Source organism: Heptranchias perlo, unplaced genomic scaffold (genome assembly GCF_035084215.1).
Source record: "Heptranchias perlo isolate sHepPer1 unplaced genomic scaffold, sHepPer1.hap1 HAP1_SCAFFOLD_195, whole genome shotgun sequence".
Lineage (NCBI taxonomy): Eukaryota > Metazoa > Chordata > Chondrichthyes > Hexanchiformes > Hexanchidae > Heptranchias > Heptranchias perlo.
Window position 1 is genome coordinate 161,272 of NW_027139211.1, and position 24,237 is coordinate 185,508.

At 47.3% G+C, this 24,237-nt stretch overlaps 1 protein-coding gene across 1 annotated transcript in view; it reads right to left on the reverse strand.

Annotated features, from left to right (window-relative positions):
• The window catches only part of LOC137309962 (probable voltage-dependent R-type calcium channel subunit alpha-1E), a gene marked incomplete at its 3' end in the record, with an annotated part of 73,623 nt that extends 52,726 nt beyond the window's left edge, over window positions 1-20,897 (reverse strand). The window contains exons 1-2 of the mRNA XM_067977957.1: window positions 20,806-20,897; window positions 9,456-9,590 (exon numbers count right to left, since the gene is read on the reverse strand). Coding sequence (XP_067834058.1) covers window positions 9,456-9,590; window positions 20,806-20,897 — 227 coding nt within the window. The remainder of the gene's footprint in view (window positions 1-9,455; window positions 9,591-20,805) is intronic.
• Between the last annotated feature and the right edge of the window lie 3,340 nt (window positions 20,898-24,237).

Sequence of the window (24,237 nt, forward strand, 5' to 3'; positions counted from 1 at the left end):
TGACAGATGTCTCTAAGTCCCCTCTCTCTAAGGGAGATATCGATATACTGACTCATGTCTCCCAGTCCCCTCTCTCTCAGGGAGATATCTGTACACTGACTGGTGTGTCTCAGTCCCCGCTCTCCCAGGGAGATATCTGTACACTGACTGGTGTCTCTCAGTCTCTCTCTCTCAGGGAGATATCTGTGCACTGACTGGTGTCTCTCATTCCCTCTCTCCCAGGGAGATATCTGTACACTGACTGGTGTCTCTCAGTCCCTCTCTCCCAGGGAGATATTTGTAAACTAACTGGTGTCTCTCAGTCCCTCTCTCACACAGGGTGATATCTGCACACTAACTTGTGTCTCTCAGTCCCTCTCCCTCAGGGAGATATCTGTACACTGACTGGTGTCTCTCAGTCCAATCTCTCTCAGGGAGATATCAATACACTGACTGGTATCTCTCAGTCCCCCTCTCCCTCAGGGAGATATTTGTAAACTGACTGGTGACTCTCAGTCCCTCTCTCACACAGGGTGATATCTGCACACTGACTGGTGTCTCTCAGTCCCTCCCTCTCACAGGGAGACATCTGTACACTGACTGGTATCTCTCAGGCCACTCTCTCTCAGGGAGATATCTGTAACTTGACTAGTGTATCTCAGTCCTCTCTCTCTCTGGGAGATATCTGTACACTGACCAGTGTCTCTCAGTCCCTGTCTCTTAGGGAGATATCTGTACACTGACTGGTGTCTCCCAGTCCCTCTCTCTCAGGGAGATATCTGTACACTGACTGGTGTCTTTCAGTCCCTCTCTCTCAGGAAGATAGCAGTACACTGACTGGTGTCTCTCAGTCCCTCTCTCTCAGGGAGATATCTGTACACTGACTGGTGTCTGTCAGACCCCTCTCTCTCAGGGTGATATCTGTGCACTGACTGGTGTCTCTCAGTCGCCCTCTCTCTCCGGGAGATATCTGTGCACTGACTGGTGTCTCTTCTCGGTCCCCTCCCTCTAAGGGAGATATCTGCACACTGACTGGTGCCTCTCAGTCCCTCTCTCACACAGGGAGATATCTGTACACTGACTGGTATCTCTCAGTCCCTCTCTCTCAGGGAGATATCTGTGCACTGACTGGTGACTCTCAGTCCCCTCTCTCTCAGGGAGATATCTGTACACTGACTGGTGTCTCTCAGTCCCTCTCTCTCAGGGAGATAGCAGTACACTGATTGGTGTCTCTCAGTCCCTCTCTCTCAGGGTGATATCTGTACACTGACTGGTATCTCTCAGTCCCTCTCTCTCAGGGAGAGCGGCGGGAGAGAGCGAGACCAGAGCGGGGATTAAAAACAGCGCGGAGAGAGCGAGAGTTCAGTCGGTGAGCGGCGGGAGAGAGCGAGACCAGAGCGGGGATATAAACAGCGCGGAGAGAGCGAGAGTTCAGTCGGTGAGCGGCGGGAGAGAGCGAGACCAGAGCGGGGATAAAAAACAGCGCGGAGAGAGCGAAAGTTCAGTCGGTGAGCGGCGGGAGAGAGCGAGACCTGAGCGGGGATATAAACAGCGCGGAGAGAGCGAGAGGCCAGTCGTTGAGCGGCGGGAGAGAGCGAGACCAGAGCGGGGATATAAACAGCGCGGAGAGAGCGAGACCAGAGCGGGGATATAAACAGCGCGGAGAGAGCGAGAGTCCAGTCGGTGAGCGGCGGTATAGAGCGAGACCAGAGCGGGGATATAAACAGCGCGGAGAGAGCGAGAGGCCAGTCGTTGAGCGGCGGGAGAGAGCGAGACCAGAGAGGGGATATAAACAGCGCAGAGAGAGCGAGAGTTCAGTCGGTGAGCGGCGGGAGAGAGCGAGACCAGAGCGGGGATATAAACAGCGCAGAGAGAGCGAGAGTTCAGTCGGTGAGCGGCGGGAGAGAGCGAGACCAGAGCGGGGATATAAATAGCGCAGAGAGAGCGAGAGTTCAGTCAGTGAGCGGCGGGTGAGAGCGAGACCAGAGCGGGGATAAAAAACAGCGCGGAGAGAGCGGGAGTTCAGTCAGTGAGCGGGAGAGAGCGAGACCAGAGCGGGGATATAAACAGCGCGGAGAGAGCGAGAGTTCAGTCGGTGAGCGGCGGGAGAGAGTGACATCAGAGCGGGGATATAAACAGCGCGGAGAGAGCGAGAGTTCAGTCAGTGAGCGGCGGGAGAGAGCGAGACCAGAGCGGGGATATAAACAGCGCAGAGAGAGCGAGAGGCCAGTCGTTGAGCGGCGGGAGAGAGCGAGACCAGAGCGGGGATATAAACAGCGCAGAGAGAGCGGGAGGCCAGTCGTTGAGCGGCGGGAGAGAGCGATACCAGAGCGGGGATATAAACAGCGCAGAGAGAGCGAGAGGCCAGTCGTTGAGCGGCGGGAGAGAGCGAGACCAGAGCGGGGATATAAACAGCGCGGAGAGAGCGAGAGTTCAGTCGGTGAGCGGCGGGAGAGAGCGAGACCAGAGCGGGGTTATAAACAGCGCGGAGAGAGCGGGAGTTCAGTCGGTGAGCGGCGGGAGAGAGCGAGACCAGAGCGGGGATATAAACAGCGCAGAGAGAGCGAGAGTTCAGTCGGTGAGCGGCGGGAGAGAGCGAGACCAGAGCGGGGATAAAAAACAGCGCGGAGAGAGCGAGAGTTCAGTCGGTGAGCGGCGGGAGAGAGCGAGACCAGAGCGGGGATATAAACAGCGCGGAGAGAGCGAGACCAGAGCGGGGATATAAACAGCGCGGAGAGAGCGAGACCAGAGCGGGGATATAAACAGCGCGGAGAGAGCGAGACCAGAGCGGGGATATAAACAGCGCGGAGAGAGCGAGACCAGAGCGGGGATATAAACAGCGCGGAGAGAGCGAGACCAGATCTCACTCTGAGAGCGAGACTCTGAGACCAGCGGCAGTTCGAGGTGACGTCACCAGTCAGAAAGTGACGCGGCACAGGGGAGGCAGCTGATTGGTGAGTAGGTTCAGGTGAGTATTTCTACCATCTTACTGTAAGTAAAGTAATAAGAAAGGGAAGGTCTGCAGGTTTTATCGCAGGTAGTGTGTTTTTTAGTGAACCAAGGTCCCTAGTATAGTTAACATTTTCCAATTTCAACGTAATTTAAAAGGGGTAAATGAGCTAAGGCAAGTCATGGCAGCAGACCTTGCACCCGTGATATGCTCCTCCTGCAAGATGTGGGAAGTCATGGACACTACCAGTGTCCCTGCCGACCATGTGTGCAGGAAGTGTGTCCAGCTGCAGCTACTGACCGATCGTATCTCGGAGCTGGAGCTGCGGGTGGACTCACTGTGGAGCATCCGCGATGCAGAGAAACTCGTGGATAGCACGTTTAGCGAGTTGGTCACACCGCAGGTAAAGGGTATACAGGCAGGAAGTGAATGGGTGACCACCAGGAAGAGTAAGAGTTGCAGGCAGGTAGTGCAGGGGTCCCCTGTGGCCATCCCCCTCTCAAACAGATATGCCACTTTGGATGCTGTTGGGGGTGATGACTTATCAGGGGAAGGCAGCAGCAGCCAACTTCCTGGCACCACGGGTGGCTCTGCTGCACAGGCTGGGAGGAAAAAGAGTGGAAGAGCAATAGTGATAGGGGACTCAATTGTAAGGGGAATAGACAGGCGTTTCTGCGGCCGCAACCGAGACTCCAGGATGGTGTGTTGCCTCCCTGGTGCAAGGATCAAGGACGTCTCGGAGCGGCTACAGAACATTTTGGAGGGGGAGGGCGAACAGCCAGCTGTCGTGGTGCACATAGGCACCAACGATATAGGCAAAAAAGGGGATGAGGTCCTAAAAGCAGAATATAGGGAGTTAGGAGGTAAATTAAAAAATAGGACCTCAAAGGTAGTAATCTCAGGATTGCTGCCAGTGCCACGTGCTAGTCAGAGTAGAAATAGGAGGATATTTCAAATGAATACGTGGCTAGAGGAATGGTGCAAGGGGGAGGGATTCAAATTCCTGGGACACTGGAAACGGTTCTGGGGGAGGTGGGACCAGTACAAACCGGATGGTCTGCACCTGGGCAGGGCCGGGACCGCTGTCCTTGGAGGAGTGTTTGCTAGTGCTGTTGGGGAGGGTTTAAACTAAAGTGGCAGGGGGTTGGGAACCTGAGCAAGGAGACAGAGGAAAGCATGTCAGGAAGGGACAGAAGGTATGGAGTAAAAGGTAAAGTGTTAAAAAAGGAAAAAGCAGGAACTTAGTGTCACAAAACAGATTTGAAAGTTCTTTATCTGAATGCACGTAGCATTCGTAATAAAATGGACGAGGTAACGGCACAAATAACTACGTATGGGTATGATCTTGTGGCCATTACAGAAACATGGCTGCAGGGTGACAACGACTGGGAATTAAATATGCCAGGGTATTTAACAATCAGGAAGGACAGGCAGGAAGGAAGGGGAGGTGGGGTGGCTATGTTAATAAAGGAAGGAATCACTGTAATACAGAGAAATGATATTGGGACAAAGCATCAAGATAATGAAACAGTTTGGGTAGAGATAAGGAATAATAAGGGGAAAAAAACACTAGTGGGCGTAGTATATAGGCCTCCTAATAGTTGCAACTCTGCTGGAAGAAGTATTAATCCGGAAATAGTCGGGGCATGTAATAAGGGAACAGCTATAATTATGGGGGATTTTAACTATCATATTAACTGGACAAATCAAATTGGGCAGAGCAGCCTTGCGGAAGAGTTCATTGAGTGCATTAGGGATGGATTTCTTGAGCAGTATGTAACTGATCCTACAAGGGGGCAGGCAACCTTGGACCTGGTCCTGTGTAATGAGCCAGGATTAATTAATAATGTCCTAGTTAAGGATCCCCTTGGAACGAGCGACCACAACATGGTTGAATTCCATATCCAATTATAGGGTGAGAAGGTTGATTCTCAAACAAGCGTACTGAGCTTGAATAAAGGAGACTATGATGGTATGAGAGCGGAATTGATTAAAGTGGACTGGGAAAATAGATTAAAGGGTAAGACGGTACATGAGCAGTAGTGTTCATTTAAGGAGTTATTTTACAACTTTCAAAAAATATATATTCCACTGAGGGAAAAAGGGTGTAAAAGAAATGTCAGCCATCCGTGGCTAAGTAAAGAAATCAAGGATAGTATCCGACCAAAAACAAGGACATATAAGGTAGTCAAACTATGTGGGAGGATAGAAGATTGGGAAGTCTTCAAAAGACAGCAAAAAGTAACTAAAGGACTGATTAAGAAAGGGAAGATAGATTATGAAAATAAATTAGCAAAAAATATAAAAACAGATAGCAAGAGTTTCTATAGTTATATAAAAAGAAAAAGGGTGGCAAAGGCAAACGTCGGTCCCTTAGAGGATGAGACCGGGAAATTAATGGTGGGAAACATGGAGATGGCAAAAATGCTGAACAAATATTTTGTTTCAGTCTTTACAGTAGAGGACACTAAGAATATCCCAACACTGGACAAACAGGGGGCTCTGGGGGGGGGGGAGGAGCTAAATACGATTAAAATCACTAAGGAATTGGTACTCAGTAAAATAATGGGACTCAAGGCAGATAAATCCCCTGGACCTGATGGCTTCCATCCGAGGGTCTTGAGGGAAGTGGCAGTGGGGATTGTGGATGCTTTGGTGATAGTTTTCCAAAATTCCCTGGACTTGGCAAAGGTCCTGGCAGATTGGAAAACTGCTAATGTAACACCGTTATTTAAAAAGGGTAGTCGGCAGAAGGCTGGAAATTATAGGCCAGTTAGCTTAACATCTGGGGTGGGTAAAATTTTGGAGTCTATTATTAAGGAGACAATAGTGGAACATTTGGATTAACATAATTTAATAGGACAAAGTCAGCATGGCTTTATGAAGGGGAAGTCATGTCTGACAAATTTGCTTGAGTTCTTTGAGGACATAACGTACAGGGTGGATAAAGGGGAACCAGTGGACGTACTGTATTTAGACTTCCAGAAGGCATTCGACAAGGTGCCACATAAAAGATTATTACTTAAGATAAAGAATCACTGGAATGGGGGTAATATTCTGGCATGGGTGGAGGATTGGTTATCGAACAGGAAGCAGAGAGTTGGGATAAATGGTTCATTCTCAGACTGGCAACCAGTAACCAGTGGTGTTCCGCAGGGGTCGGTGCTGGGTCCCCAACTCTTTACAATCTATATTAACAATTTGGAGGAGGGGACCGAGTGTAACATATCAAAGTTTGCAGATGATACAAAGATGGGAGGGAAAGTGGAGAGTGAGGAGAACATAAAATACCTGCAAGGGGATATAGACAGGCTGGGTGAGTGGGCGGAGATTTGGCAGATGCAATACAATATTGGAAAATGTGAGGTTATGCCCTTTGGCAGGAAAAATCAGAGAGCAAGTTATTATCTTAATGGCGAGAGACTGGAAAGTACTGCAGTACAAAGGGATCTGGGGGTCCTAGTGCAAGAAAATCAAAAAGTTGGTATGCAGGTGCAGCAGGTGATCAAGAAGGCCAACAGAATGTTGGCTTTTATTGCTAGGGGGATAGAATATAAAAACAGGGAGGTATTGCTGCAGTTATATAAGGTATTGGTGAGACCGCAACTGGAATACTGCATACAGTTTTGGTGTCCACACTTAAGAAAAGACATACTTGCTCTCGAGGCAGTACAAAGAAGGTTCACTCGGTTAATCCCGGGGATGAGGGGGTGGACATATGAGGAGAGGTTGAGTAGATTGGGACTCTACTCATTGGAGTTCAGAAGAATGAGAGGCGATCTTATTGAAACATATAAGATTGTGAAGGGTCTTGATCGGGTTGATGCAGTAAGGATGTTCCCAAGGATGGGTGAAACTAGAACTGGGGGGCATAATCTTAGAATAAGGGGCTGCTCTTTCAAAACTGAGATAAGGAGATACTTCTTCACTCAGAGGGTAGTAGGTCTGTGGAATTTGCTGCCCCAGGAAGCTGTGGAAGCTACATCATTAAATAAATTTAAAACAGAAATAGACAGTTTTCTAGAAGTAAAGGGAATTAGGGGTTATGGGGAGCGGGCAGGAAATTGGACATGAAGCTGAGTTCGGATCGGTCAATGCCCTGTGGGTGGCGGAGAGGGCCCAGGGGCTGAGTGGCCGGGTCCTGCTCCTACTTCTTGTGTTCTTTAGATTTGTGGTTGGGTTCAGATCAGCCATGATCTTATTGAATGGCGGAGCAGGCTCGAGGGGCCGATTGGCCTACTCCTGCTCCTATTTCTTATGTTCTAATGTTCTTTTGTCTCTCAGTCCCTCTCTCTCAGGGAGATATCTGTACACTGACTGGTGTCCCTCAGTCCCCTCTCTCTCAGGGAGATATCTGTACATTGACAGATGTCTATCAGTCCCCTCTCTCTGAGGGAGATATCTGTATAGTGACTCGTGTCTCCCAGTCCCCTCTCTCTCAGGGAGATATCTGTACACTGACTGGTGTCTCTTACTCTCCTCCGTCTCAGGGTGATATCTGTACACTGACTGGTGTGTCTCAGTCCCTCTCTCACAGGGAGATATCTGTACACTGACTGGTGTCTCTCAGTCCCTCTCTCTCAGGGAGATATCTGTACACTGACTGGTGTCTCTCAGTCCCTCTCTCTCAGGGAGATATCTGTACACTGACAAGTGTCTCTCAGTCCCCTCTCTCTCGGGGAGATATCTGTGCACTGACTGGTGTCTCTCAGTCCCCTCTCTCTCACATGGAGATATCTGTACACTGACTGATGCCTCTCAGTCCCTCTCTCTCAGGGAGATATCTGTACACTGACTGGTGTCTCTCAGTCCCTCTCTCTCAGGGAGATATCTGTACACTGACTGGTGTCTCTCAGTCCCTCTCCCTCAGGGAGATATGTGTACACTGACTGGTGTCTCTCAGTCCCTCTCTCTCAGGGAGATATCTGTGCACAGACTGGTGTCTCTCAGTCCCTCTCTCTCTCAAGGAGATATCTGTACACTGAGTGGTGTCTCTCAGTCCCTCTCTCCCTCAGGGAGATATCTGCACACTGACTGGTGTCTCTCAGTCCCTCTCTCTTAAGGAGATATCTGTACACTGACTGGTGTCTCTCAGTCCCTCCCCGTCAGGGAGATATCTGTACACTGACTGGTGTCTCTCAGTCCCTACCCGTCAGGGAGATATCTGTGCACTGACTGGTGTCTCTCAGTCTCTCTCTCTCAGGGAGATATCTGTGCACTGACTGGTGTCTCTCAGTCCCTCTCTCTCAGGGAGATATCTGTACACTGACTTGTGTCTCTCAGTCCCCTCTCTCTCTCAGGGAGATGTCTGTACACTGACTGGTGTCTCTCAGTCCCCTCTCTCTCAGGGAGATGTCTGTGCACTGAATGGTGTCTCTCAGTCCCCTCTCTCTCAGGGAGATATCTGTACACTGACTGGTGCCTCTCAGTCTCCTCTCTCTCAGGGAGATGTCTGTACACTGACAGATGTCTCTCAGTCTCCTCTCTCTCAGGGAGATGTCTGTACACTGACAGATGTCTCTCAGTCCCTCTCTCTCAGGGAGATATCTGTACACTGACTGGTGTCTCTCAGTCCCCTCTCTCTCAGGGAGATGTCTGTACACTGACTGGTGTCTCTCAGTCCCCTCTCTCTCAGGGAGATATCTGTACACTGACTGGTGTCTCTCAGTCCCCTCTCTCTCAGGGAGATATCTGTACACTGACTGGTGTCTCTCAGTCCCCTCTCTCTCAGGGAGATATCTGTACACTGACTGGTGTCTCTCAGTCCCCTCTCTCTCAGGGAGATATCTGTACACTGACTGGTGTCTCTCAGTCCCTCTCTCTCAGGGAGATGTCTGTACACTGACTGGTATCTCTCAGTCCCCTCTCTCTCAGGGAGATGTCTGTACACTGACTGGTGTCTCTCAGTCCCTCTCTCAAGATAGGAACATAACAACATCGGAACAGGAGGAGGCCATTCAGTCCCTGAGTCTGTTGCACCATTCAATTGCACCCTGGCTGATCTATATCTTAACTCCGTCTGCCCGCCTTGATCCCATAACCCTTAATTCCCTTAGTTATCAAAAATCTATCGATCTCAGTTTTGAAATTTTCAATTGACCCCCAGCCTCATCAGCATTTTGAGGGAGAGAGTTCCAGATTCCCACTCCCCTTTGTGTGAAGAAGTGTTTCCTGACATCACCCCTGAACGGCCTGGCTCTAATTTTAAGATTATTCCCCCTTGTTCTGGACTCCCCCCACCAGAGGAAATAGTTTCTCTCTCTCTCCCCCATCAAATCCTTTCATCATCTTAAACACCTCGATTAGATCACCCCTTAATCTTCTATACTCGAGGGAATACAAACCTCGTCTGTGCAACCTGTCCTTACTGCATTGCTTTTTAATGTCCTCTGAATTGGCCTAGGGAGTAACCCATTTGCTCAAATGAGCTGACGAGAAATGTTCCTTAAAAGTACAAAGCAGTTTCAATCCTTTTCACCATGCCAATGATGGTAGTTATACAGTGTGCTGGTCAGCAGGTACTCACTGAGGCCAGCCCTCTCCAGTGGAGACAGTGAAGAGTGTCAGCAGGGCCCAGATCACATTATCGTAGTGAAACTCGTAACGTTTCCATTCTCGATTCTGCACTTTGTCCTCTGACACGCCCACCACAAACTTTCCTCTGAAAGTCGATAAAAAAAACACATCTCTCATTAAGTGAAAGACAGACAGACACACATACACTCAGACACATAGAGACACACACACAGACACACACATACACACACACATACACTCAGACACATAGAGACACACACACAGACACACACATACACACACACATACACTTAAACACATGGAGACACACACACAGACACACACACATACACTCAGACACATAGAGACACACACACAGACACACACACATACACTCAGACACACAGAGACACACACACATACACATAGACACACACACATACACACACATACACACGCACACAAATACACACACATAGACACACACACGTACACAAATACACACACATAGACACACACACGTACACAAATACACACACACGTACACAAATACACACACATGCACACACGTACACAAATACACACACATGCACACAGACACAGACACACATACCAAATACATACACATACACACACACACACACGTACACAAATACACACACACACACAGGCACACACACACACGTACACAAATACACACACACAGACACACACATGTACACAAATATACACACACATTCACAAACACACACACACACATACACAAATACACACGCATACACAGACGTGCACAAATACACACACATACACACGGACGCATGCACACGAACACACATACACACATACACACACACACGCGTACACAAATACACAAATACACAAATACACATACATAAACACAGACACACACACGTGCACAAATACACACACACACGTACACAAACACACACACATACACACACATGTACACACATACACACACACATGTACACAGATACACACACACAAATTCACAAACACACACAGACACACACACATACACACATACACACACATGCACACACACGTACACAAATACACACACAGACACACACACATACACAAATACACACACATACACACACGTACACAAATACACACACACACAAATACACACATGTACACAAATGCACACACGTACATAAATACACACACATACACAGACACACACACACATTCACAAATACTCACACATACACAAATATACACACACGTACACAAATACACACACATACATAAATACACACACATACACACAGACACACACACATTCACAATTACACACACACGTACACAAATACACACAGACACACACACGTACACAAATACGCACACATACACACAGACACACACACGTACACAAATACACACACAGACACGTATACAAATACACATACATACACACAGACACACTCACGTACACAAATACAAACACATACACAAACACATTCACAAATACACACACAGACACACACGTACACAAATACACACACATACACACAGACACACACACACAAATACACACACACACGTAGACACACGCACGTACACAAATACACGCACGTACACACAGACACCCACACGTACACAAATACACACTTACACGCACACATTCACAAATACACACACACACACGTGTACAAATACACACACATACACAAATGCACACACATACACACAGACACATACACGTACACAAATACACACATACACAAATACACACACGTGCACAAATACACACACGTACATAAATACACACGTACACACAGACACACATTCACAAATACACACACAGACACTCACACATGTACACGAATACACACACATACACACAGACACACACACATACACAAATACACACAGACACACACACGTACACAAATACACACACACACGTACACAAATACACACATACACACAGACACACACAGGTACACAAATACACACACATACACACACACACACACACACACACACACACGTCCACAAATACACACACACAGACACACACACATACACAAATACACACACCGACACACACGCACACACACACAGACACACACATACACACACACGGATACAAATACACATACATACACACAGACACACACACATACACACACATACACAAATACAGACACATATACAAATACACACACATAGATACAAATACACACACACAAATACAGACACACATATACAAATGCACACACCACAGACACACACACATAAAATATACACACCACAGACACACACACATACACAAATACACACACACATAGACATACATACATGAACAAATACACACATACACAAATACACACACATACACAGACACACACGTACACAAATACATACACATACACAGACACACACGTACACAAATACACACACATACACACACACACGTACACAAATACACACACATACACACAGACACACATACGTATACAAATACACACACATACACACAGACACACACACACACATCCACAAATACACACACAGACACACACACATGCACAAATACACACACACCAATACACATGCATACACTAATACACACTCATGCACAAATGCACACACATACAAAAGCTTACAGAAGAAATTAGGGATAGTATTAGATACAAAGAGGAGACATATAAAATTGCCAGAAAAAGCGACAAGCCTGAGGATTGGGAGCAGTTCAGAATTCAACAAAGGAGGACAAAGAGATTGATTAAGAGGGGAAAAATAGAGTATGAGAGTAAACGAGCAGGGAACATAAAAACTGACTGTAAAAGCTTCTATAAATATGTCAAGAGAAAAAGATTAGTGAAGACAAATGTAGGTCCCTTACAGTCAGAAATGGGGAAATTATAATGGGGAACAAAGAAATGGCAGAACAATTAAACACAAACTTTGGTTCTGTCTTCACAAAGGAGGACACAAATAACCTCCCGGAAATGTTAGGGAACCAAGGGTCCAGTGAGAGGGAGGAACTGAAGGAGACCAGTGTTAGTAAAAAAAATAGTGCTTGGGACATTAATGGGGCGAAAGGCTGACAAATCCCCAGGGCTTGATAATCTACATCCCAGAGTACTAAAGGAAGTGGCCCTGGAAATAGTGGATGCATTGGTGATCATCTTCCAAAATTCTATAGACTCTGGACAGATTGGAGGGTGGCAAATGTAACCCCACTATTTAAAAAAGGAGGGAGAGAAAAAACAGGGAATTACAGACCAGTTAGCCTAACATCAGTCGTGGGGACAATGCTAGAGTCTATTATAAAACATGTGATAACAAAACACTTGGAGGGCATTAACGGGATTGGACAAAGTCAGCATGGGTTTATGAAAGGGAAATCATGCTTAACAAATCTCCTGGAGTTTTTTGAGGATGTAACTAGTAGAATAGATAGGGGAGAATCAGTGGATGTGGTGTATTTGGATTTTCAGAAGGCTTTTGATAAGGTCCCACACAAGAAGTTAATGTGCAAAATTAAAGCACATGGGATTGGGGGGAATATACTGGCATGGATTGAGAATTGGTTGACAGACAGGAAACAGAGAATAGGAATAAACGGGTCTTTTTCCGGGTGACAGGCAGTGACTAGTGGGGTACCGCAGGGATCAGTGCTTGGGCCCCAGCTATTCACAATATATATCAATGATTTGGATGAGGGAACTGAATGTAACATTTCCAAGTTTGCAGACGACACAAAGCTGGGGTGGAATGTGAGCTGTGGGGAGGATGCAAAGAGGCTCCAATGTGATTTAGACAAGTTGGGTGAGTGGGCAAGAACATGGCAGATGCAGTATAACGTGGATAAATGTGAGGTTATCCACTTTGGTTGTAAAATAGAAAGACAGATTATTATCTGAATGGTGATAGATTGGGAAAAGGGGAGGTGCAACGAGACCTGGGTGTCCTTGTACACCAGTCGCTGAAAGCGAGCATTCAGGTGCAGCAAGCAGTTAGGAAGGTGAATGGTATGTTGGCCTTCATTGCAAGAGGATTTGAGTACAGGAGCAGAGATGTCTTACTGCAGTTGTACAGGGCCTTGGTGAGACCACATCTGGAGTATTGTGGGCAGTTTTGGTCTCCTTATCTGAGGAAGGATGTCCTTGCCATGGAGGGAGTGCAACGAAGGTTTACCAGACTGATTCCTGGAATGGCAGGACTGACGTATGAGGAGAGATTGGGTCGACTAGGCCTATATTCACTAGAGTTTAGAAGAATGAGAGGTGATCTCATCGAAACATATAAAATTCTAACAGGACGAGACAGACTAGATGCAGGGAGGATGTTCCCGATGGCTGGGGAGTCCAGAACCAGGGGTCACAGTCTCAGGATACAGGATGTGCCATTTAGAACTGAGAGGAGGAGAAATTTCTTCACTCAGAGGGTGGTGAACCTGTGGAATTCTCCAGCACAGAAGGCAGTGAAGACCAAGTCATTAGATGTATTCAAGGAGGAGATAGATATATTTCTTAATGCTAAAGGGATCAAGGGATATGGGGAAAAAGCGGGAACAGGGTACTGAGTTCGACGATCAGCCATGATCATTTTGAATGGCGGAGCAGGCCCGAAGGGCCGAATGGCCTACTCCTGCTCCTATTTTCTATGTCTCCATACACAGTTACACAAATACACAGACACACACACATACACAAATACACACACAGACACACACATATATACAAATACACACATATACACAAATACTCACACACCAATACACATGCATACACTAATACACACCCATACACAAATATACAAACACAGACACACACACATACACAAATACACACATAAACAAATACTCACACAGACACACACACACAAATGCACACACATACATACATAAATGCACACTCATACACAAATACACACACACATATACAAATACACACACTCAAATACACACACCACAGACACACATACAGACAAAAATACACACACAGACACACACATGCACAATTGCACACTTACACAGACAGACACACATACACACACATATACAATTGCACACACAGCATAAATACACACACACATACACTTATACACACACATCGACAAATACACACACACATACACAAATACACACATACACAATTACACACATATACAAATGCACACATACACACACAAACATACACAAATATACACATACCAATACACATGCATACACTAATACACACTCATACACACATATATATACACACAGACACACATACATACACAAATACACACACATACACAAATACACACACATATACAAATGCACACACACCACAGACACATATATACACAAGTACACATGAATTTTTTTTATTCGTTCATGGGATGTGGGCATCACTGGCGAGGCCGGCATTTATTGCCCATCCCTAATTGCCCTTGAGAAGGTGGTGGTGAGCCGCCTTCTTGAACCGCTGCAGTCCGTGTGGTGACGGTTCTCCCACAGTGCTGTTAGGAAGGGAGTTCCAGGATTTTGACCCAGCGACAAAGAAGGAACGGCGATATATTTCCAAGTAAACATGAACACACAAATACACACACATATACACAAATACACACACAGACACACACACATACACAAACACACACATACACTAATACACACAGTACACACACACACACACAAACACACACAGGCGCACACACAAATACACACTCATATATAAATACATGCACATGCACAAACACACACAGACACACACACAAACACAATTACAGACACATACACAAATACACAGACACACGCATGTAAAAATACACAGACACAAACACACACATGTACGAATACACACACATGCACGAATACACACACATGCATAAATACATACAGATGCACACACATATACAAATACACACAGACACACACATATACATAAATGCACACACATACACAAATACACATGCACATCAATACACACACATCCACTAATACACACACAGACACACACATACACAAATACACACACATATGCAAATACGCACACATACATATACACAGACACAAATACATACATAGGCACACACATATAAAAATTCACACATATACACAAACACACACCCACAGACACACACACTTACACAAATACACACACCGACATACATCCATACACAAATAGACACACATACACAAAAACACAATCACAGACAAATACACATACACAAATACACACACACACGCACACACAAATATACACACATACTCAAGCACACACATACAGAAATACATATACATACACAGGCAAACACACATACATATATTCATATATGCACAAATATACACATACACACATGTGCACACGCATACAGACACACGCATATACAGAGACATATACATATACACACACATATGCACATGTGCACAGACACAGGCACACATACACACATACGGACACAAAGATGCATTCAAAAAAACACACACACACACAAACAAACAAACATAAACACACATATACAGACACATATCTGGTACTCTTGGAATGTACAGTGGCGTAGTGGTTATGTTACCGGCCTATGTTACCAGAGACCTGGACTAATAATCCAGAGACATGAGTTCAAATCCTGCCATGGTAGCTGGGGAATTTAAATTCAATTAATTGAATAAAATTTTGGACGAAAAAATACTAGTATCGGTAATGATGGCCATGAAACTACCGGATTGTCGTAAAAACCCATCTGGTTCACTGATGTCCTTTAGGGAAGGAAACCTGCCGTCCTTACCTGGTCTGGGCCTATATGTGACTCCAGACCCACAGCAATGTGGTTGATTCTTAATTGCCCTCTGAAATGGCCTAGCAAGCCACTCAGTTGTAAAATCTCGCTACGAAAAGTCATAACAAGAATAAAACCGGACGGGCCACCCGGCATCGGACCACTAGGCACCGGACACGACAACGACAAACCAAGCCCAGTCGACCCTGCAAAGTCCTCCTCACTAACATCTGGGGACTTGTGCCAAAATTGGGAGAGCTGTCCCACAGACTAGTCAAGCAACAGCCTGACATAGCCATACTCACAGAATCATACCTTTCAGCCAACATCCCAGACTCTTCCATCACCATCCCTGGGTATGTCCTGTCCCACCGGCAGGACAGACCCACCAGAGGTGGCGGTACAGTGATATACAGTCAGGAGGGAATGGCCCTGGGAGACCTCAACATTGACTCCGGACCCCATGAAATCTCAAGGCATCAGGTCAAACATGGGCAAGGAAACCTCCTGCTGATTACCACCTACCGCCCTCCCTTAGCTAATGAATCAGTCCTCCTCCATGTTGAGCACCACTTGGAGGAAGCACTGAGGATAGCAAGGGCACAAAATGTACTCTGGGTGGGGGACTTCAATGTCCATCACCAAGAGTGGCTCGGTAGCACCACTGCTGGCTGAGTCCTGAAGAACATAGCTGCCAGACTGGGCCTGCGGCAGGTGGTGAGCGAACCAATACGAGGGAAAAACCGACTTGACCTCGTCCTCACCAATCTACCTGTCGCAAATGCATCTGTCCATGACATTATTGGTAGGAGTGACCACCGCACAGTCCTCGTGGAGACGAAGTCCCATCTTCGCACTGAGGACACCATCCAACGTGTTGTGTGGCACTACCACCGTGCTAAATGGGATAGATTCAGAACAGATCTAGCAGCTCAAAACTGGGCATCCATGAGGTGCTGTGGGCCATCAGCAGCAGCAGAATTATATTCCAGCACAATCTGTAACCTCATGGCCGGGCATATTCCTCACTCTACCATTACCAACAAGCCAGGGGATCAACCCTGGTTCAATGAGGAGTGTAGAAGAGCATGCCAGGAGCAGCACCAGGCGTACCTAAAAATGAGGTGCCAACCTGGTGAAGCTACAACAACAGGACTACATGCATGCTAAACACCGGAAGCAACATGCTATAGACAGAGTTAAGCGATTCCACAACCAACGGATCAGATCAAAGCTCTGCAGTCCTGCCACATCCAGTTGTGAATGGTGGTGGACAATTAAACAACTAACGGGAGGAGGAGGCTCTGTCAACATTCCCATCCTCAATTATGGCAGAGTCCAGCACATGAGTGCAAAAGACAAGGCTGAAGCATTTGCAACCATCTTCAGCCAGAAGTGCCGAGTGGATGATCCATCTCGGCCTCCTCCCGATATCCCCACCATCACAGAAGCTAATCTTCAGCCAATTCGATTCACTCCACGTGATATCAAGAAACGGCTGAGTGCACTGAATACAGCAAAGGTTATGGGCCCCGCCAACATCCCGGCTGTAGTACTGAAGGCTTGTGCTCCAGAACTAGCTGCGCCTCTAGCCAAACTGTTCCAGTTCCAGCTACAACACTGGTATCTACCCTACAATGTGGAAAATTGCCCAGGTATGTCCTGTCCACAAAAAGCAGGACAAATCCAATCCGGCCAATTAACGTCCCATCAGTCTACTCTCAATCATCAGCAAAGTGATGGAAGGTGTCATCGACACTGCTATCAAGCAGAAATTACTCACCAATAACCTGCTCACCGATGCTCAGTTTGGGTTCCACCAGGACCACTCAGCTCCAGACCTCATTACAGCCTTGGTCCAAACATGGACAAAAGAGTGAATTCCAGAGGTGAGGTGAGAGTGACTGCCCTTGACATCAAGGCAGCATTTGACCGAGTGTGGCACCAAGGAGCCCGAGTAAAATTGAAGTCAATGGGAATCAGGGGGAAAACTCTCCAGTGGCTGGAGTCACACCTAGCACATAGGAAGATGGCAGTGGTTGTTGGAGGCCAATCATCTCAGCTCCAGGACATTGCTGCAGGAGTTCCTCAGGGCAGTGTCCTCGGCCCAACCATCTTCAGCTGCTTCATCAATGACCTTCCCTCCATCATAAGGTCAGAATTGGGGATGTTCGCTGATGATTGCACAGTGTTCAGTTCCATTCGCAACCCCTCAGATAATGAAGCAGTCCGTACCCGCATGCAGCAAGACCTGGACAACATCCAGGCTTGGGCTGATAAGTGGCAAGTAACATTCACGCCAGACAAGTGCCAAGCAATGACCATCTCCAACAAGAGAGAGTCCAACCACCTCCCCTTGACATTCAACGTCATTACCATCGCTGAATCCCCCACCATCAACATCCGAAGGGTCACCATTGACCAGAAACTTAACTGGGCCAGCCACATAAATACTGTGGCTACGAGAGCAGGTCAGAGGCTGGGTATTCTGCGGCGAGTGACTCACCTCCTGACTCCCCAAAGCCTTTCCACCATCTGCAAGGTAATGGAATACTCTCCACTTGCCTGGATGAGTGCAGCTCCAACAACACTCAAGAAGCTCGACACAATCCAGGACAAAGCAGCCCGCTTGATTGGCACCCCATCCACCACCCTAAACATTCACTCCCTTCACCACCGGCGCACAGCGGCTGCAGTGTGTACCATCCACAGGATGCACTGCAGCAACTCGCCAAGGCTTCTTTGACAGCACCTCCCAAACCCACGACCTCTACCACCCAGAAGGACAAGGGCAGCAGGCACATGGGAACAACACCACCTGCACGTTCCCCTCCAAGTCACACACCATCCCGACTTGGAAATATATCGCCGTTCCTTCATCGTCGCTGGGTCAAAATCCTGGAACTCCCTTCCTAACAGCACTGTGGGAGAACCTTCAGCACACGGACTGCAGCGGTTCAAGAAGGCGGCTCACCACCACCTTCTCAAGGGCAATAAATGCTGGACTTGCCAGCGACGCTCACATCCCAGGAACGAATCAAAAAAAACAAATATGCATTCAAAAACACATGCGTACACAAACAAAAACATAAACACACATATACAAACACATATCTGGTACTCTAGGACTGTACGTAGTGATACTGTGACCACAAGCAGAGTTCGAGGAGTGTGCCTAGTTTTAGTGTGACCACATGTAGTCATCTTGGGGTGTGTGTAGTGACACTGTGACCACAGTTCGTATTGTAATCGTGTGTGTCGTATCACTGTAGCCACATATAGTAATCTTTGGGTGGGTGAAGTGTCACTGTGACCACACACAGTACTTTCGGAGTGTGTATAATGTATCTGTGACCACATTTAGTGCTCTAGGATTCTGTGTAGTGTCACTGTTGACCATATGTAGTCCTCTTGGAGTGTGTGTACTGACACTGTGACCATATTTAGTACTCCAGGAGTGTGCGTACTGACACTGTGACCATATGTAGTACTCCAGGAGTGTGCGTACTGACACTGTGGACATATTTAGTACTCCAGGAGTGTGCGTACTGACACTGCGGACATATTTAGTACTCCAGGAGTGTGTATAGTGACACTGTTTCCACCTGTAGTGTTCTATGAGTCTGTGTAGTGACACTGTGATTTCATGTAGTACTCAGGTTATGTGTGTAGTGTCAGTGTGATCACATGCAGTACTCCTGAAGTATGTGTACTGACACTGTGACCACGTGTAGTATCTCAATGAGTGTGTATAGTGACACTGTGACCACGTGTAGTATCTCAATGAGTGTGTATAGTGACACTGTGACCACGTGTAGTATCTCAATGAGTGCGTATCGTGACACTGTGACCACATTTAGTAATCTTAAGGTGTGTTTAGTGTAACATTGACCACATCAAGTACTCTGGTTGTATGTGTAGTGTTACTGTACTCGAGTATTTAGTACTCGAGGAGTGTGTGCAGCATCAGTGTGACCACATTTAGTACACTAGGAGTGTGTGCAGTGTCAGTGTGACCACATTTAGTACACGAGGAGTGTGTGCAATGTCAGTGTGACCACATTTAGTACACGAGGAGTGTGTGCAGCATCAGTGTGACCACATTTAGTACACTCGGAGTGTGTGCAGCATCAGTGTGACCACATTTAGTACACGAGGAGTGTGTGCAATGTCAGTGTGACCACATTTAGTACACGAGGAGTGTGTGCAGCATCAGTGTGACCACATTTAGTACACGAGGAGTGTGTACAGCATCAGTGTGACCACATTTAATACACTGTGACATAAAAATACGCACGTTGGACACACTCAGCAAATGAGGCAGCACCTTTGGAGATAGAAACAGAGTTAATGTTTCAGGCCGATGTCCCTTTGTCATCCCATGTCATCCCCTACTCTGCATAATGCCTCCCCCCGTCACTCTGCCTCTGATATCCTGCCCCTCTGTTCCTTACATTTGCTATCCCCACTCTGCGGATACCTCTCCACAGATGCTGTCTGACTTGCCGAGTATTTCCAGCATTTTCTATTTTTATTTGCGATTTGGAGCCCCTGCAGTGTTTAGCTTTTACTGGTTCACTCTCTCTCTCAGAGTTGGGAGAACTCTCCCTCACCTGCACTCCTTCTTTGTCATCTTGGTGGTGTCCGTGCAGTAGAAGAACTTGCCCTTGAACAGTTGCACAGCGATCACAGCGAAGATGAACATGAAGAGTTTGTAGACGATCAGAATGTTGAACACGTTCTTCAGTGATGTCACGACGCAGTCGAACACCGCCTGCAACCAGAACGCCATTTTAAAGTAACGTACGTCCTGGGCACAGAACACAATCCACAATCTACACCTTCAGTACTCAGATCACTCCCCTTCCTCAGACTGAGGGACCATCAGCTGGGCCTGAGGTACGATTTGTGCCTCACAGGACACTCAAACAAGGCTACATCCAACCTGGTGACAGTCAATGAGTCGCCGAAGGGATCAATGGCGGGAATGATCACTGGAGACACATGTCCAAACCTGAGTTATCATCTGAGCAGCAAGCTATCAGAGACAGTAGAGTGGGGCGGGGGGCAGCTCGGTATCAGAAGGAGGGGATATGAGAGACAGAGCGGGGGGATGAGATGAGAGGCAGAGGAGGAGGATTATCGAAGAGGCAGAGTGGGAGGGAATATTACGAGAGGCAGAGTGGAGGAGGATGAAGAGAGGCAGATTACGGGGATGATTTGCACAACAAAGCAGGGAGAATGATATAAGAGGCTGAGCAGAGGATGATATGAGAGTGGGCGAAGGCTGATGAGAGGCAGAGAAGGGGAGGATCTGCAAAACAGAGCATGGGGGATGATATGAGGCAGAGTGGGAGAGGATATGAGAAGCAGAGGGGGGGGCGAATGATATGAGAGTTAAAGCAGGAGGAAAGATATGAGCGGCAAAGTGGGGGGAATATGAGATGCAGATCGAGGGGGATGGTATAAGGCAGCTCTTCTCTGTCTCTCATATCCTCACCCCGCTCTGCCACTCATATCATCCCCCCATTCTGTCTCATTTACCATCTGCTCACACACTGCCTGTCATATCATTACCCCCACCGTGCACTTTTAAAAAATTCGTTCATGGGATGTGGGCGTTGCTGGCGAGGCCGGCATTTATTGCCCATCCCTAATTGCCCTTGAGAAGGTGGTGGTGAGCCACCTTCTTGAACCGCTGCAGTCCGTGTGGTGAAGGTTCTCCCACAGTGCTGTTAGGGAGGGAGTTCCAGGATTTTGACCCAGTGACGATGAAGGAACAGCAATATATTTCCAAGTCGGGATGGTGTGTGACTTGGAGGGGAACGTGCAGGTGGTGTTGTTCCCATGTACCTGCTGCCCTTGTCATTCTAGGTGGTAGAGGTCGCGGGTTTGGGAGGTGCTGTCAAAGAAGCCTTGGCGAGTTGCTGCAGTGCATCCTGTGGATGGTACACACTGCAGCCACAGTGCGCCGGTGGTGAAGGGAGTGAATGTTTAGGGTGGTGGATGGGGTGCCAATCAAGCGGGCTGCTTTGTCCTGGATGGTGTCGAGCTTCTTGAGTGTTGTTGGAGCTGCACTCATCCAGGCAAGTGGAGAGTATTCCATCACACTCCTGACTTGTGCCTTGTAGATGGTGGAAAGGCTTTGGGGAGTCAGGAGGTGAGTCACTTGCCGCATATCACCCCCTTACTCCGCCTCTCATATCGTTCCCCCTGAGGCAGAGCGGATGAGGATGACGAGAGGCAGAGTGGGGGGAATGGTATGAGAGTTAGAGCGGGGGGCAGCATACAAGAGGCAGAGGGTGGGGATGATATGAGAAGCAGAGCAGGAACGATATGAGCGGCAGAGTAGGGCAATGATAAGCGAAGCACAACAGGGGGAATGATATGAGAGGCAGGTGATAAATGAGACAGGGTGGGGGGTGATATCAGTGGCAGAGCAGGGCGGAAGATATGAGCGGCAGAGCAAGGGGGGAGGATGCAACAGGTAAAGTAGGGGGATGATATGAGAGGCAGAGAAGAGAAGGATATTAGAGGCAGAGCAGGGGACGATGAGGCAGAGTACTGGGATCATACGCGCAGCAGAGTGGGGCAGGAGAATGATATGAGAAACAGATCAAGGGGTAGAATATGATGCAAAGCAGGAAGGATGATATGAGATGCAGCATATGGGAATGATACGCACAGCAAAGCATGGGAGGATATGAGAGGCAGAGTGGGGGGATGATATAAGAGACAAAGCTGGGGGAGGATATGAGAGGCAGAGTGGGGTAGCATCCGACAGGCAGGGCGGGGGGAATGGTATGAGAAGCAGAATTGGGCGATGATATGAGAGATAGAGTGGGGGAAAATGACATGAGAGTTGGAACAGTGAGGGTGATTGGACAGTCAGAGTCAGGGAGGAGTGGGAAACATAGAAGCATAGGAAGACAGGAACAGGAGTAGGCCATTCAGCCCCTCGAGCCTGTTCCGCCATTCAATGAGATCATGGTTGATCTGTGACCGAATTCCAAATACCCGCCTTAGCCCCATATCCCTCAATACCTTGAGTGAACAAAAATCTATCAATCTCAGATTTAATATTAACAATTGAGCGAGCATCAACTGCCGTTTGCGGAAGAGAGTTCCAAACTTCTCCCTTTGTGTGTAGAAGTGTTTCCGAACTTCACTCCTGAGAGTCCCGGCTCTAATGTTTAAACAATGTCCCCGAGTCCTGGACTCCCCAACCAGCGGAAATAGTTTCTCTCTATCCACCCTATCAGTTCCCCTTAATATCTCGAAAACTTCAATCAAATCACTCCTCAATCGTCGAAATTCCAGGGAATACAACCCTGGTTTAGAACATAAGAACATAAGAAATCGGAGCAGGAGGAGGCCAATCGGCCCCTCGAGCCTGCTCCGCCATTCAATACGATCATGGCTGATCTGATCCTAACCTCATATCAAAATTCATGTCCAATTTCCTGCCCGCTCCCAGTAACCCCTAATTCCCTTTACTTCCAGGAAACTGTCTATTTCTGTTTTAAATTTATTTAATGATGCAGCTTCCACAGCTTCCTGGGGCAGCAAATTCTACAGACCTACTACCCTCTGAGTGAAGAAGTTTCTCCTCATCTCAGTTTTGAAAGAGCAGCCCCTTATTCTAAGATTATGCCCCCTAGTTCCAGTTTCACCCATCCTTGGGAACATCCTTACCGCATCCACCCGATCAAGCCCTTTCACAATCTTATATGTTTCAATAAGATCGCCTCTCATTCCTCTGAACTCCAATGAGTAGAGTCCCAATCTACTCAACCTCTCCTCATACGTCCACCCCCTCATCCCCAGGATTAACCGAGTGAAATGAGAGGGATGGATGTGAGAATGTGGGGAATGGATGTTAGAATGACGGGAATGGATGTTAGAATGAGAGGAATGGATGTTAGAATGAGGGGAATGGATGTTAGAATGAGAGGAATGGATGTTAGAATGAGAGGAATGGATATTAGAATGAGAGGAATGGATGTTAGAATGAGGGGAATGGGTGCAAAAATGTGAGGAATGGA